The 15,509-nt window shown below is 35.9% G+C and overlaps 2 protein-coding genes across 2 annotated transcripts; both read left to right on the top strand.

Moving 5' to 3' along the window:
• Positions 1–989: 989 nt before the first annotated feature.
• LOC147512375 (uncharacterized) lies at positions 990–8,641 on the top strand. Its single transcript, XM_086598715.1, has 11 exons — positions 990–1,290; positions 1,379–1,554; positions 1,760–1,988; positions 2,379–2,606; positions 2,759–2,910; positions 3,008–3,402; positions 4,803–4,869; positions 4,994–5,078; positions 8,050–8,141; positions 8,296–8,376; positions 8,465–8,641. Exons 1-11 carry the CDS (start codon positions 990–992, stop codon positions 8,639–8,641), a joined length of 1,983 nt encoding a protein of 660 aa, XP_086454841.1.
• A 2,836-nt stretch (positions 8,642–11,477) lies between these two features.
• LOC147512376 (uncharacterized) lies at positions 11,478–13,593 on the top strand. Its single transcript, XM_086598716.1, has 3 exons — positions 11,478–11,753; positions 12,078–12,527; positions 12,826–13,593. Exons 1-3 carry the CDS (start codon positions 11,478–11,480, stop codon positions 13,591–13,593), a joined length of 1,494 nt encoding a protein of 497 aa, XP_086454842.1.
• Positions 13,594–15,509: the final 1,916 nt, after the last annotated feature.

Raw genomic sequence — 15,509 nt, forward strand, 5'->3', positions numbered from 1 at the left:
CAATAGATATCATTCTTCATTATAGATCAGGCAATGCACTGAAGCAGATTGATGAATGTAATCCCACTTATCTACCCCTACATTATCCTTTGTTTTTCCCTCGTGGTGAGCTTGGGTGGTCAACCGAAATGAAACTTTATGATGTCAATGACAACGATTCGAGGCGATTAACTCAGATGGTGTTCTATGCATATCGTTTGTTTGAACGTCATACTGAATATTCAGCAAGACTCCGTGGTGGAAAATTATTTCAAGAGTTTTTGTGTGATGCTTGGGCTTCTACTGAGCAAAATCGGCTATACTATTATTATACCCACCAAAAGGATCTTCGTGCTGAAGTGTACATGAGTTTGTGATTTAATGAGGGTACGGATCCCGATCGGGTTGGTCAACGGTTTATTTTGCCATCATCGTTCATTGGAAGTCCAAGGTACATGTATGAGATCTTTTAAGACTCGATGGTTATAACACGTTACAATAAGCATCCAGATATATTCCTTACGATGACGGCTAATCCTCACTGGCCAGAAGTGCAAGAAACCCTTTTGGAGAACCAAAATGCGTTTGATCGACCTGATGTTCTTGCCCGTGTTTTCGAACTGAAGAGAAGAGCTTTAATGAAATTTATCAAGAAGAAAAATGTGTTTGGCCGTGAAGTAGCTCATGTGTACACCATTGAATTTCAGAAGCGTGGCCTCCCGCACATGCATGCACTATTTTTCCTTAAGCATGAAGATAAAATTCGTACCGCAGCCCAAATTGATCAAATTATATTTGCAGAATTTCCCGACCCAGATAAGGATCCCTTGCTCTTTGATACAATAAAGAGTTGTATGATTCATGGAGCGTGTGGTGTTAAAAATATGAACTCACCTGTGTATGGAAAATGGCAAGTGCACAAAGCATTTTCCACATGAGTTTACAGACGTGACAACCATACAAAAAGACGGTTATCCACTTTATATCGTATGAACACGGGACGTGTCTATATGGTGAAAGACAAAGAGGTTGACAATAGGAACGTTGTCCCATATAATCCAGAGTTGGTGAGGATGTTTAATTGTCACATTAATGTCGAAGTATGTGCGAGATTACAATGTGTTAAGTACATCCACAAGTACATCTATAAGGGCAATGACAGGACAACAATGGTGTTAGACGGCGAAAATGAGATTAAACAATACATTGATGCCAGATATATTGGACCACCAAAAACAGCTTGGTGGCTATTTGGGTTTTCCTTACATGAAGAGTTTCCTACTGTTGTAAGGTTATCTTTTCACTTGCCAGGTATTTAACACTTGATTAAACAAATTTCATCAATATACTATTAAGTTATACTGGAATGCCATACTGTTAAGTTATGATTTGTTGCCAGGTATGCATCATGTTGTGTTCAACCCTAAGGAACCGATGGAGAATATTCTTGAGAGGGCAAAACGACAAAAGTCGAGTCTCACTTCATTCTTTGACCATTGTGTTTCAAATCCAGATGCTCGGGCCTATACTTACCAAGAATTCCCCGAGCACTTTGTTTGGCACAAAACAGAAAAGGTATGGACTAAAAGAAGTAGTTGTTATGCTATTGAAAGTAGTTTTGGGACGATCCTACGGTGATAAATCAATTTCTTTTAAGAGCTATATAAATCTTATCTAAGTTGATTCCAATTACAACTAAAGAGTCCAACTTGATATTAATCCTCATAGACCCAACGAGGGAGAGAGGTTTTACTTGCGTCTACTATTGACCATCGTAAAGGGCCCAACATCATTTGAGGATCTACGCAAATTTGAAGGTATTCCTCATCCAACATTCAAGGCTGCATGTGTTGCACGTGGACTTCTTGAAGATGATGGAGAGTGGATACATTGTTTAGAAGAAGCGGCGATAATGAATACTGGATATCAGCTAAGGAGATTGTTCGGCATTATTCAGTTGGAATGCAATCCAGTGCAACCACATCTGTTGTGGGATAGATTCTCAACAAGTATATGCGACGACCTGGCGCACAAATTATGAACTATCTTCAACATTCCTAATCCATCAAAAGAGCAAGTGATGATATTATATTAATGCCTCCTTCTTGTAGACTATCTTATATTATTAATACACAATTTTCCCTGCGGTGTGTGATTACGAAGTTGCATCTATTGGAGCAGTTCCTTATGGAATCTAAAACAAAACTCTAGAAGACTTTCCCCAATGCCCCGACCACTCAAAAAAATGGAACAAAGGGATTGGAAATAGACTAATTTGGGAGCAACGCCAACTCGGTTTGATTTACAAGATGGACAAATCAACCGTAACATTGATCGACTTAACAATGAGCAACGTCAAGCGTTTGATACCATGATTGATTCAATCATGCAAAATGCAGGGGGAATTTTCTTCTTAAATGGAGTTGCAGGTACAAGAAAGACATTTGTGCATAATACGATTGCAGCTAAATGTCGTCATCTAGGACATATTGTGATTGCAGTTGCCTCATCTGGTATTGCGTCGCTTTTATTAGATAGTGGTAGAACAGCTCATTCAACTTTTTCTATTCCTTTTGATGTGTTGGAGAACTCTATGTGCGGCTTCAAAAAGGATTCGCTCCAAGCAGGTCTGTTTAAAGAAACAAAACTGATAATTTGGGATGAAGTCTCAATGCAGCATAGGTTTTGTATTGAAGCAATCGACCGTTCACTCCGAGATGTTTGTACCATTTGGTGGAATCACTGCTGTTCTAGGCGGTGACTTGACAAATTCTGCTAGTTGTACTACAAGGTGAACGTGAGGATATTGTAGGTGCATCACTGAGAAGATCTTTGCTCTGGAAACACGTCAATGTTTTATCTTTGGTGCAAAATATGAGATTAGATAGTGACTTGCCAGAGAATGTGTTGTTCTCCAATTTCTTGATGGAGGTATTACTTAATTTCTTGAAAAAAATAATGTTTTTTGCTGATCATTTTAAATTATACACAATCACTCATCTCATATGCTCTCATTTGAAATTTTCAGGTTGGAATGAAACCAAAAGAAAGTGTTCAATTGCCGCCAGAGATTCAAAATTGTAGCAATCTTCATGACTTGCTAAATAATGTATATCCCGATCTAAGTGAGCAGTATGAAGCTGACCCAAATTATTTGATCGAGCGGACAATCCTTTCAGCATGCAACGATGACGTTAGCACTATAAATGCTACGATACTAGATATGTTTCCTAGGGAAGAAATTGTTTGCTTAGGTGCTGACAAGTTAGGCGCTGCTAGTGTTGTTGATAGTGGTAACGCAAATAGCTATCCGACAGAGTACTTGAACTCACTCGATCCTTCTGGGTTGCCTCCATTCAAGCTTACTCTCAAGAAGGGATGCCCAGTAATGTTGCTGAGAAATATAGCCAACGGATGGACTTTGTAATGGCACGCCGCGATCGCCTCGATGATTGTGTGAACAAAGCCACACGTGGTGCAAGTTCTAATCTTAACTGGAGAAAAAGTAGGGAATGTACGCTTTATCCCGAGAATATCATTAATGCCTTCGACCAATGAAATACCATTTCAAATGACCAGACGACAGTTTCCGATTCGATTGTTATTTGCAATGACGATAAACAAATCACAGGGGCGAAATTAGAATGCGTTGGTATTGATTTGCGAAACCAGGTGTTTAGCCATGGTCAATTATATGTGGCGTTATCAAGATGCACTTCTTGAAAACGAATCAGTGTCATCCTCCTTCCTATTTCTTCAAACCACACAACTAATATCGCGTATCCTGAAGTCCTGCTTTAGTTTGAGAGAAGGTGTATTTCATGACTTTTGAGCTTTGATGTTTATTTCTCAATTTCTTTTTACACATATGGTTAGGAAATAAGGAACCCTTCATTGTATGTGAGGATTTGAATCTAGATCAGCTAACTGGTTGTTATGTCGTAGCATTTTGCTAGATAGAGGAATTTGTTTTTTGGTTTCTAGACAACAATATTTTTAGATAAAAAAATACAATATTTGATAGGATAATGACTTATTAAATTTTCTGATAAATGAATGAATTTGATGCATATGTTTATATAACAAAGGTCATCATAATCCAAAACAATCTAAGCAGCATACACTCTCCATAAGCACTCAATATTAATTTTGTAAATAATAGTTATTAGATTTTTGTGTTTCTTTTTGCAGATTTTAATTTAATTAATAAAAAAAATGAATAACGTTATGATTTCGAGTGCATGAGCTTTAACTGGTTAATTTCTAGTCTATCTAATAAAGTAGCTTGGTCTTTTTATGTGTTTATATCGGCGGTTGGAGAGAAAGCAGTTTTGGAATGATCCTAAGGTCATAAATCAATTTATTTTAAGAGTCCTACGCTATTATAAAAGATAAAAACAACGGTCGGGGGAGAAAACAATTTTGGGATGATCTTACGGTCATAAATCAATTTATTTTAAGAGTCCCACTTCTCTAAACTAAACTAAAGAATAAGCTATTATAAAGGATAAAAACAATTTTATCTTTTATCTTTTAATACGCCTTGATTCCATTGATATTAATCCTCATATATATATATATATATATATATATATATATATATATATATATATATATATATATATATATATATAAATTTAAGTTGATTCCAATTAGGAAACTACGACTCAAAGATATTGATTGATCCAACGCTATATAAATCTAATCTAGACTGACTGACATATGGTAGAGTTTGTAAATTAGCAGTTACCTATTCAAGCATTCAACTTTGTACTAGCATATCAGCATATGCATGTTTTAATTTGTGTTTTATGTTGGGGTAGATTTGATATGATCTGTAGTGGAAGGGACAAGATTGAAACCACAGAACAGGTACTTTTTCAACAACAGGTAATTTTTGTCTCCAAGCAAGTTTAACGTATGAATTATTCAACCAAATATTTCTGTAATTTAGGCTGAGGACCACATCATTTGAAAGCTGGTGTATCCTTGAGTTTACGAACTGGTGGTGAAGATTAAGTTTTATGATGCTTTTAAAAGTGATGGTTATCATGATACTCTAGCTGTGGCTGGAAGGGACAATGAAGGAAGCTTTCAAGGTGCTTGCTCAAGAAAGAAGAAGGCTAATACGTTTGCATAAGCAAAATTACTAGATGAGCGAGCCCCCGAAAGGGAATTTTCACACCGAAACAATGGAGCAAGTACTTTTTATGAAGGGATGCCAAGCAAGTTATAAAGCATGTAGGGATGGAGATGACAATGCACCATGGAGGTGGAAACCGGTGCTTACAAATATATTTTGTTATAAATCTTTACGTAATGAACCGTTTCTTTTAGACATACCCTTAGAGCATGTAACATGCTTGCTCAAAACACTTTTGCTTTAGGCAGCCAAGAGTGGACTGTAGAGTTATTTTTGTATTGTAATGACTTCTTCAATTTTTGATAAATGAATGAATTTGATGCATATGTTCATATGACAAAGGTCATCCTAATCCAAAACAATCTAAGTAGCATACACCCTCCATAAGCACTTAATATTAATTTTGTAAATAATAGTTATTAGATTTTTGTGTTTCTTTTGTAGCTTTTAATTTAATTAATAAAAAAATGAATAACTTTATAACTTCGAGTGACGTAGCCACGGGTTAATTTTAGTCTACATAATAAAGCAGTTTGGTTTTTTATGATATTATATCGAGCGGTTCGGGAGAAAGTAGTTTTGGGACGATCCCACGGTGATAAATTAGTCCTACTTACTCTAAACTAAAGAGTCCTACTTTCTTTAAAGATAAAGACGAATCCATTATAAAGGATAAAAACAATTTTTTCTTTTATCTTTTAGTACGTCTTATCCCTCCTTTTATTTATCACAACAAATCTTATAAAAGATAAAAACAATTTGAACACTAATCTTATTTAATTAAAGTATACATACATATCATTATAAAAGCCCTCCAAAACTAAATTTCATTCTAGACACTTAATTGGTTTTCTCCAAAACTCCACTCAGAACAAACAAATAATTTGGTTTGGAATACAACTAAATTTCATTCTAGACACTTAATTGGTTTTCTATAATCCAATATAGCTACCTTATGGATTACCGATGCCTTGATTTCTGCAGCAGATGAGCTCCAACCTAATGTTGCGACATAGAGTGGTCAAGCTTATCCGAAGATACCTAGAGGATGTCCATGCTTTTGTGGAGGTATCATTTGAATTAGTTTAATTTAGTAAGTTAACGCAGTCTATTAAATTCCCAATGCATGTGACGGTTTTAGTACTTCACTACTTTCTTTTACTTATTTGAATTAGTTTAAGTTAGTAAGTTAACGCAGTCTATTAAATTTTCCGTGCATGAGTGCATGTGGCGGTTTTAGTACTTCACTACTTTCTTTTACTTATGATTTATACTGGAGCTAATTTGTGCTTTTGTTCTTTTCTTAATCATGATTCCTCATGGTAATTTGTGCTTTTGTTCTTTTCTTAATCATGATTCCTCATGGTTGTAAGGTAGATTGAGACTCCTATAATTTCTAGATCCACTCCTGAAGGTGCCCGTGATTATCTTGTGCCTTCATGAGTTCAGGTACTTGAGTTTAGGTTACCTTCTTCTCTTATAGCCTGATTTGATGAACCTGCCAAAGACTAATATTTGAACATAATTTGGTCATACTTAACATGTAATCTCATACTTTTTTGTATCATCTTTTACTATTCAAAATAAATATATCGTTTTTTGATGATATCTATATCAAACCAATTCTTTTTTGACTGTTGGTTGCCATTGAAACTGAACCGTAGCATATTTTGTCAAGGGATACAACTTCCTTAAGATCCGATTTTTTTAATTCATGAAAGACATTATAGAATATATTGAACCCCATATATAAACCTAAATAACCTAAATTGTGTTGATTTGTTGCAGCTGTAATTCAAAGTTGTCTTTTTTTAAGCCAGGAACATTCTATGCCTTATCTCAAAGTCCATAGTTGTTCAAGCAAATGCTAATGGTTTATGGGTTTGACAAATATTACCAAATAGCCAGGTAATCTTGCTGTCAATCTAAATATTACAACATGTGTTTATGAGTTGGTTAATGACAAAAATGTGAGGCAGTAACATGTTCGACTGGGTGTCTATTACTACTAAAGTAGTGTTATACTGTTATCAGATCTATTCTATAAATTGATTATCAAAATAAAAAAAAAAATCTATTCTATAATAAATTTAAAAGAAGGGAAAAAAGTATGTCAAACTAAGATTAGGAGTGTTTGCCCTTCTGGCGTAAGTAAAAAATATGAGTGAGGAAATTTACATTCTTAGTCGGTATGTATTTACACATGTCCCAGCGTAAAATCTTAATTTGTGTGCCTAAAGGCTAATGGGCGTCTTATTAGTCAGGGACAAATTTAGTTCATATTGCATTGTACATTTTATCGTACTCTGTTGTCCCAGCATAATAATAACTGCATGAACCAAAAAGTTATGACCCGTCAGATTAGAAAGCCAATGTTGGAGATAATTGTACCGATCTAATACTAGAAAACTCGATTTCCAGCGAAGAAAGGAAGCAATGTTTTTAGACTATGCTGTTTTTATTTCTTTTGCGAGACGAACATTTTCTATAATTTATCATTTGGATTGCAATGTTGAAGTGTTCCATTGTGTATCTCTTGCGATCCGTGTTATGAAAAATGCTAGGCTGTAGTTGGGCGAAAGGGAAACAATCTTTTTAGACTATATATGCTATTTTTATTTCTTTTGCGAGACGAACATTGCCATTATTCAATTCTTGCACTTTCTTTCTTTGCCTCTTTTATGCTTTTAGACCCTTTTGCTATGCACACTAAAGTATAGTACATGCGTGTAGCTGTGGTAGAAGTTCTAGTGGATCGGAACTCTTTACATTTTAATTATACAAAAGTCGATAACTCTAATTGGAGGTACTGGTAACATGGTTTCATTTTGCACGACTCGAACCTCCCTTTATAGTTGTTCCCGATCATAGTTGTATACCACTTTCATTTATTTGCTGCAATTTCCTTTTCAATGTTTGATTATCAGCCATGGATAAGGCACCACCGCAAATTCATTTGATGTTTTTTGTTGTCAACGCACCACCTAAATCTACCAATGAACCTACTACATCTGTTAAGGTATTTGAAGTTCCTTTTTTCACGGTTTGGTTATGTTTGATTCTTACATGATTTCAAACTTTTAAATTTTGAAACAAAGAAAAACTCTTTTGTTAATTTGACAACGTTCTCATTTAATTTTTTATGCGGCTTTTCATGTACTTGCATCATGCAGCAAAGAGAATTGGATTATATAACTCGAGTACGTGAGCATAAACAACGGATCATTGACCATGTGCTTGGTACCCTTGCTAAGGTATGTAACGTAACATATATACGTTCATTATATGCGGTGGTTGTTTACTGCCTTTTGATGGTTATGTTTTATCAAATATAAAATGCAGGTTTTGAAAAAACAAGGACATGAATGCCATCAAGTCCAATCACCTCCTGTGCAAAATGAGGTTGTAGTTACTCCTCCACAATCCACTTTTAATGTTAGTCCGACCAATGCTTTTACACCCTCTCAGACCTTCTCAAGCAAGTTGGCCCAACGAATAGAAGAGAAAGAGAGCTCATAAGTGGTAGAAGCGAGTTTAACAAGAAGAAACTTAGAAGCGGGCCTTCAAAATATACTTGTGTCCATGTCTTCCCATATGTAAGTTTCATTTCTTTGTGTGTTTTCTATAACATTGTTTTTTCGGTCAAAAATATTTCCATTCCTATAGCCCATTATGATTTTTTTTTCTACATATTAGTGACACCCAAAATGAAATGGAAGTGGATGATCTTAGTGTTAGTTCGACCAATGCTTATACACCTTCTCAGACTTCTCGATGCAAGTTGGCCCAACGCAATAGAAGAGAAAAAGAGTGCATAAGTGGTAGAATGAACAAACAAACTAGAAGGAACTTAGAAGCAGACCTTCATAATATTCCAGTATCAATGTCTTCATATATGTAAGTTGAATTTCATTGTGTTTTCTATAGCATTGTTTTCAGTAAAAAAAATTTTCCATTCCTAACTCATTAGGATTTTTTTCCCTACATGTTAGTGACACCCAAAGAGAAGTGGATGTGGATGATTATTTTCAGCCTCTTACAGCTGGTGTCAATATGGCAGAACCTGCTAATATGCACAACAATGTCCATCATTATTTTGGAAAGATGGATGTGGAATGCTCCTTTTGTAAAGCTTTGCACTGGAAAGATGAAAGGCTAGCAAATACATCAGTCAAAAGACCTTTTTTTCGAGATGTGTTGCAAACAAGGAAAAGTCAGTTTTCTTCTACTTAGTCCATTGCTTCCTGTGATTCAAGATCTATATGATGGTAGTGACGCCAAAGCCAGGTCATTTAGACAACATCTTCGTCAGTATAACTTGGCTAATGCATTTACCAGTCTCGGTTGTCAACCGGATGACCGAATATTCAGCGGTAGCGGTCCTATTCCATTCACCGTTCATGGTGAATTACGCCATCAAATTGGATCGTTACTACTAGAATCTGAGAAAGATCCGACTTATGCTCAGCTTTATGTTTATGACCCAGCCAGTGCCCTTGATGTGCGCCATCGCCGAAATCCAGAATTGAGACATGATGTTTTTGATGTCATTCAGAGTACACTGTCAGATTGTAATAGATTTGCTGAAAAATTTCGTCAAGCATATGATATATTGATTGCTCGCGTAGTTGAGGAAAATGATGTGGCAGCTTATCTCCATTATAATACATCTACTGACCGACGACGATACAATCTTCCTTCAGCAAATGAAATTGCAGTTGTTATACCCGGGGATGGAACCCAAATCAAAAACAAGGGATATCATTCTTCATTATAGATTAGGCAATGCGATTGAAGCAGATTGATGAATGTAATCCCGCTTATCTACCCCCGCATTATCCTTTGTTTTCCCCTCGGGGTGAGCTTGGATGGTTAATCGAAATAAAACTTTATGATGTCAATGACGGCGATTCGAGGCGATTATTTCGGATGGTGTTCTATGCATATCGTTTGTTTGAATGTCATATTGAATATTCAACAATATTCCGTGGTGGAAAATTATTTCAGGAGTTTTTGTGTGATGCTTGGGCTTCTACCGAGCAAAATCGACTATATACTATCATTATACCCACCAAAAGGATCTTCGTCTTTGAAGTGTACATGAGTTCGATGATTTAAATGAGGGTACGAATCGATCGGGTTGGTCGATTGGTTTATTTTGCCATCATCGTTCATTGGAAGTCCAAGGTACATGTATGAGATCTTTCAAGACTCAATGGCTATAACCGTTACAATAAGCATCCGGATAGATTCCTTACAATGATGACTAATCCTCACCGCCGGAAGTGTAAGAAACCCTTTTGGAGAACCAAAATGTGTTTGATCGACTGATGTTCTTGCCCGTGTTTTCGGAACCGAAGAGAAGAGCTTTAATGAAATTTATCAAGAAGAAAAATATGTTTGGCCGTGAAGTAGCTCATGTGTACACCATTGAATTTCAGAAGCATGGCCTCCCGCACATGCATGCACTCTTTTTCGTCAAGCATGAAGATAAAATTCGCACCGCAGCCTAAATTGATCGAATTATATCTGTAGAATTTCCCGACCCAGATAAGGATCCCTTGCTCTTTGATACAATAAATAGTTGTATGATCCAAGGACCGTGTGGTGTTAAAAATATGAACTCACTGTGTATGGAAAATGGCAAGTGCACAAAGCATTTTCCACATGAGTTTACATACGCGACGACCATACAAAAAGACGGTTATCCACTTTATATACGTCGCAACACGGGACGTGTCTATATGGTGAAAGACAAAGAGGTTGACAATAGGAACGTTGTCCCATATAATCCACAGTTGGTGAGGATGTTTAATTGTCACACTAATGTCGAAGTGTGTGCGGGATTGCAATGTATTAAGTACATCCACAAGTACATCTACAAGGGCAATGACAGAACAACAATGGTGTTGGACGGCCGGAAATGAGATTAAACAAGCAGTACATTGATGCCGGATATATTGGACCACCGGAAGTAGCTTTACGGCTATTTGGGTTTTCCTTACATGAAGAGTTTCCAACTATTGTAAGGTTATCTCTTCACTTGCCGGTATTTAACACTTGATTAAACAAATTTCATCAATATACTATTAAGTTATAACCGAATGCCATCTTGTTAAGTTATGATTTGTTGCGGTATGCATCATGTTGTGTTCAACCCTAAGGAACCGATGGAGAATATTCTTGAGAGGGCTTAAACGACAAAAAGTCGAAGTCTCACTTCATTATTATTTGTTGTTGCTTCAAATCGGATGCTTTCGGGGCCTATACTTACCAAGAATTCCCCGAGCACTTTGTTTGGCACAAAATAGAAAAGGTATGGACTAAAAGAAGCAATGGTTATGTTATTGGCAGGATGTATTTTGCCAAGCCCAATGAGGGAGAGAGGTTTTACTTGTGTCTACTATTGACCATTGTAAAGGGCCCAACATCATTTGAGGATCTTCGCAAATTTGAAGGTATTCCCCGTTCAACATTCAAGGCTGCGTGTGTTGCACGTGGACTTCTTGAAGATGATGGAGAGTGGATACATTGTTTAGAAGAAGCTGGCGATAATGAATCTTGGATATCAGCTAAGGAGATTGTTCGGCATTATTCTATTGGAATGCAATCCAGCGCAACCACATCTGTTGTGGGATAGATTCTCAACAAGTATATGCGACGACCTAGTGCACAAATTACGAACTATCTTCAACATTCCTAATCCATCAAAAGAGCAAGTGACAGATATTATATTAATGCCTCCTTCATGTAGCCTATATTATATTATTAATACACAATTTTCCTGTAGGTGACAGATTATGGGTTGCATCTATTGGAGCAGTTCCTTATGGAATCTAAAAACGAAACTCTAGAAGACTTTCCCCCGTTACCCCGACCCCCGTTGCCCCGACCACTCAAAAAATGGAATAAAGGGATTGGAAATAGACTAATTTGGGAGCAACGCCAACTCTAGTTTGATTTACAAGATGAACAAATCAACCGTAACATTGATCGTCTTAACAATGAGCAACGCCATGCGTTTGATACTGTGGTTGATTCCGTCATGCAAAATGCAGGGGGAATTTTCTTCTTAAGTGGAGTTGCAGGTACAAGAAAGACATTTGTGTATAATACAATTGCAGCTAAATGTCGTCATCTAGGGCATATTGTGATTGCAGTTGCCTCATCTGGTATTGCGTCGCTTTTATTAGATTGTGGTAGAATAGCTCATTCAACTTTTTCTATTCCTTTTTATGTGTTGGAGAACTCTATGTGCGACTTCAAAAAGGATTCGCTCCAAGCAGGTCTGTTTAAAGAAGCAAAACTGATAATTTGGGATGAAGACTTCGATGCAAGCATAGGTTTTGTTTTGAAGCAGTTGACCGATTCACTCGGGATGTTTGTAACAATGAAAGACCATTTGGTAGAATCACTATTGTTCTAGGCGTGACTTTTCGACAAATTCTGCCGGTTGTACCACAAGGTGAACGTGAGGATATTGTATGTGCATCACTGAGAAGGTCTTTGCATTGGAAACACGTCAATGTTTTATCTTTTGGTGCAAAATATGAGATTAGATAGTGACTTGCCAGAGAACGTGTTGTTCTCCAATTTCTTGATGGAGGTATTACTTAATTTCTTGAAAAAAATAATGCTTTTTGCTGACCATTTTAAATTATACACAATCACTCATCTCATATGCTCTCATTTGAAATTTTCAGGTTGGAATGAAACCAGAAGAAAGTGTTCAATTGCCGCAAGAGATTCAAAATTGTAGCAATTTTCATGACTTGCTAAATAATGTATATCCCGATCTAAGTGGGCAGGATGAAGCTGACCCAAATGATTTGACCGAGCGGACTATCCTTTCAGCACGCAACGATGATGTTAGCACTATAAATAATACTGCACTAGATATGTTTCCTGGGGAAGAAATTGTTTGCTTAGGTGCTAACAAGTTAGGCGTTGCCAGTGTTGTTGATAGTGGTAACGCAAATAGCTATCCGACAGAGTACTTGAACTCACTCGATCCTTCTGGGTTGCCTTCATTCAAGCTTACTCTCAAGAAGGGATGCCCAGTAATGTTGCTGAGAAATATAGCGCCAACAGATGGACTTTGTAACGGCACGCGCTTGATGATTGTGTGCACAAAGCCACACGTGGTGCAAGTTCTAATATTAACTAGAGGAAAAGTAGGAAATGTACGCTTTATCCCGAGAATATCATTAACACCTTCGACCAATGAAATACCATTTCAAATGACCAGACGACAGTTTCCGATTCGATTGTCGTTTGCAATGATGATAAACAAATCACAAGGGCAGTCTGTTAAGTACATTGGTATTGATATGCGAAACCAGGTGTTTAGCCATGGTCAATTATATGTGGCGTTATCAAGATGCACTTCTTCAAAACGAATCAGTGTCATCCTCCCTCCTGATTCTTCAAACCACACAACTAATATCGTGTATCCTGAAGTCCTGCTTTAGTTTGAGAGAAGGTGTATTTCGTAACTTTTGAGCTTTGATGTTTATTTCTCAATTTCTTTTTATACATATGGTTAGGAAATAAGGAACCCTTCATTGTATGTGAGGATTTGAATCTATATCGACTAACAACGAGTGTGAAATATTAAGCTATTTGTTATGTCATAACATTTTGCTAGATAAAGGAATTTGCTTTTTGGATATTTTTAGATAAAAAAAAATACAATATTTGATAGGATAATGACTTCTTAAATTTTCTGATAAATGAATGAATTTGATGCATATGTTTATATAACAAAGGTCATCCTAATCCAAAACAATCTAAATAGCATACACCCTCCATAAGCACTCAATATTAATTTTGTAAATAATAGTTATTAAATTTTTGTGTTTCTTTTGCAGCTTTTAATTTAATTAATAAAAAAATGAATAACGTTAAGATTCGAGTGGCGTAGCCACGGGTTAATTTCTAGTATATATAATAAAACAGCTTGGTCTTTAAGCGCTTTGTGAAGCCTACATCGGATGGCTAATAGTTAATACAATCAATACATCTGACGGTAGACCGGTACGATTAAAGAGTAAGTTGATTTCAATTAGGAAACAATCTTTATGAAAACGTACTCAAATAAATTACTACTAACTTATTTTAATAGTTAATACAATTAGTACATCTGACGGTAGACCGGTAATATTAAAGAGTAAGTTGATTCCAATTAGGAAACAATCTTTATGAAAACGTACTCAAATAAATTACTACTAATTTATCTAGAATTTGTGAAATTTATCTAAATAACTTATCTAACTTATTTAAATTTTAACTTATCTAAATTCTAACGTACTGATTATATTAATCCTCATAGCCTGACAAACTCTTAATTTATGAAACTTATCTAACTTATTTAAATTCTAACTTATCTAAATTTATCTAAAGTTATTTAAATTCTAACGTACTAATGATATTAATCCGGCCTCATAGCCTTCTTATCGACAAACTCTTCGAAGAGTATTTCTATATAATAAAACATCTAATAGTAATTATAACACTTACTAATACCCACAAAATTATGAAATAAGAATAAGAATCCTTCATCGGGCCAATCTCTCTTTTTCCTTCAAATCTTTCAAATCACTTTTAGCTACCAATAAACAAAGGGTGCTAATATATTCACCGGTATAGAATTATAAGTTCACCGCAAAAAGTTCAATTTACCTATTATACCCCCCATTACCGGATGATCACTGCCACTCCTATTTCTGAATATCCAAATCGTACCGAGTTAACACCTCCACCACTCCTCTTACATCGTAGCTTTTGAAACGAAAACTCTTAAACAAGAGAAAAAAAACAACTGATCTCGGGCTTTAATGGTGGGAAGATAAAAACTCATGCACATGGGGACATGACTATCATGGCTATAATACAAAAAAGAAATCTTCACCCATACATTCATTTAAACTCACAAATCCAATCACTCCTCTAAGAGCACTATTCTTCCAAAGTTAATAGAACAACAACAAATCACCTTTAGCTTATTTAATATTTTAAGCGTTGTACTTTCAGAGTGCATATATTTCATTTTGTCTTCAAGTAAAACTTTGAAGAAGAATAACACGGATTTACCATTTCGCCGATTTTTTTTGTGCGAGTAAAATCAGATTCCTTAGTAGTCCACTCAGAAATAATGGCCACTAAACGAGTTCGAATTCCTTAATTTTTTTATGCGGGTTATGAACTGCTTTTGTTCATGGTTAGGCTACCAATTTCTCCTTTTGGTTGTTGAAATGGTTAAAATTTATCCAAAAGAGTACGTCTTCAATTCAGAGAGAGAGAAAATAGAGGTGATACTAGATAAAAGAGAAGGGGATATAATGGGTAATTCACCATATTTTTGGTGAGCATATCATTTGCTTCCTAT

Source organism: Coptis chinensis, chromosome 3 (assembly GCF_015680905.1).
Source record: "Coptis chinensis isolate HL-2020 chromosome 3, ASM1568090v1, whole genome shotgun sequence".
Classification (NCBI taxonomy): domain Eukaryota; kingdom Viridiplantae; phylum Streptophyta; class Magnoliopsida; order Ranunculales; family Ranunculaceae; genus Coptis; species Coptis chinensis.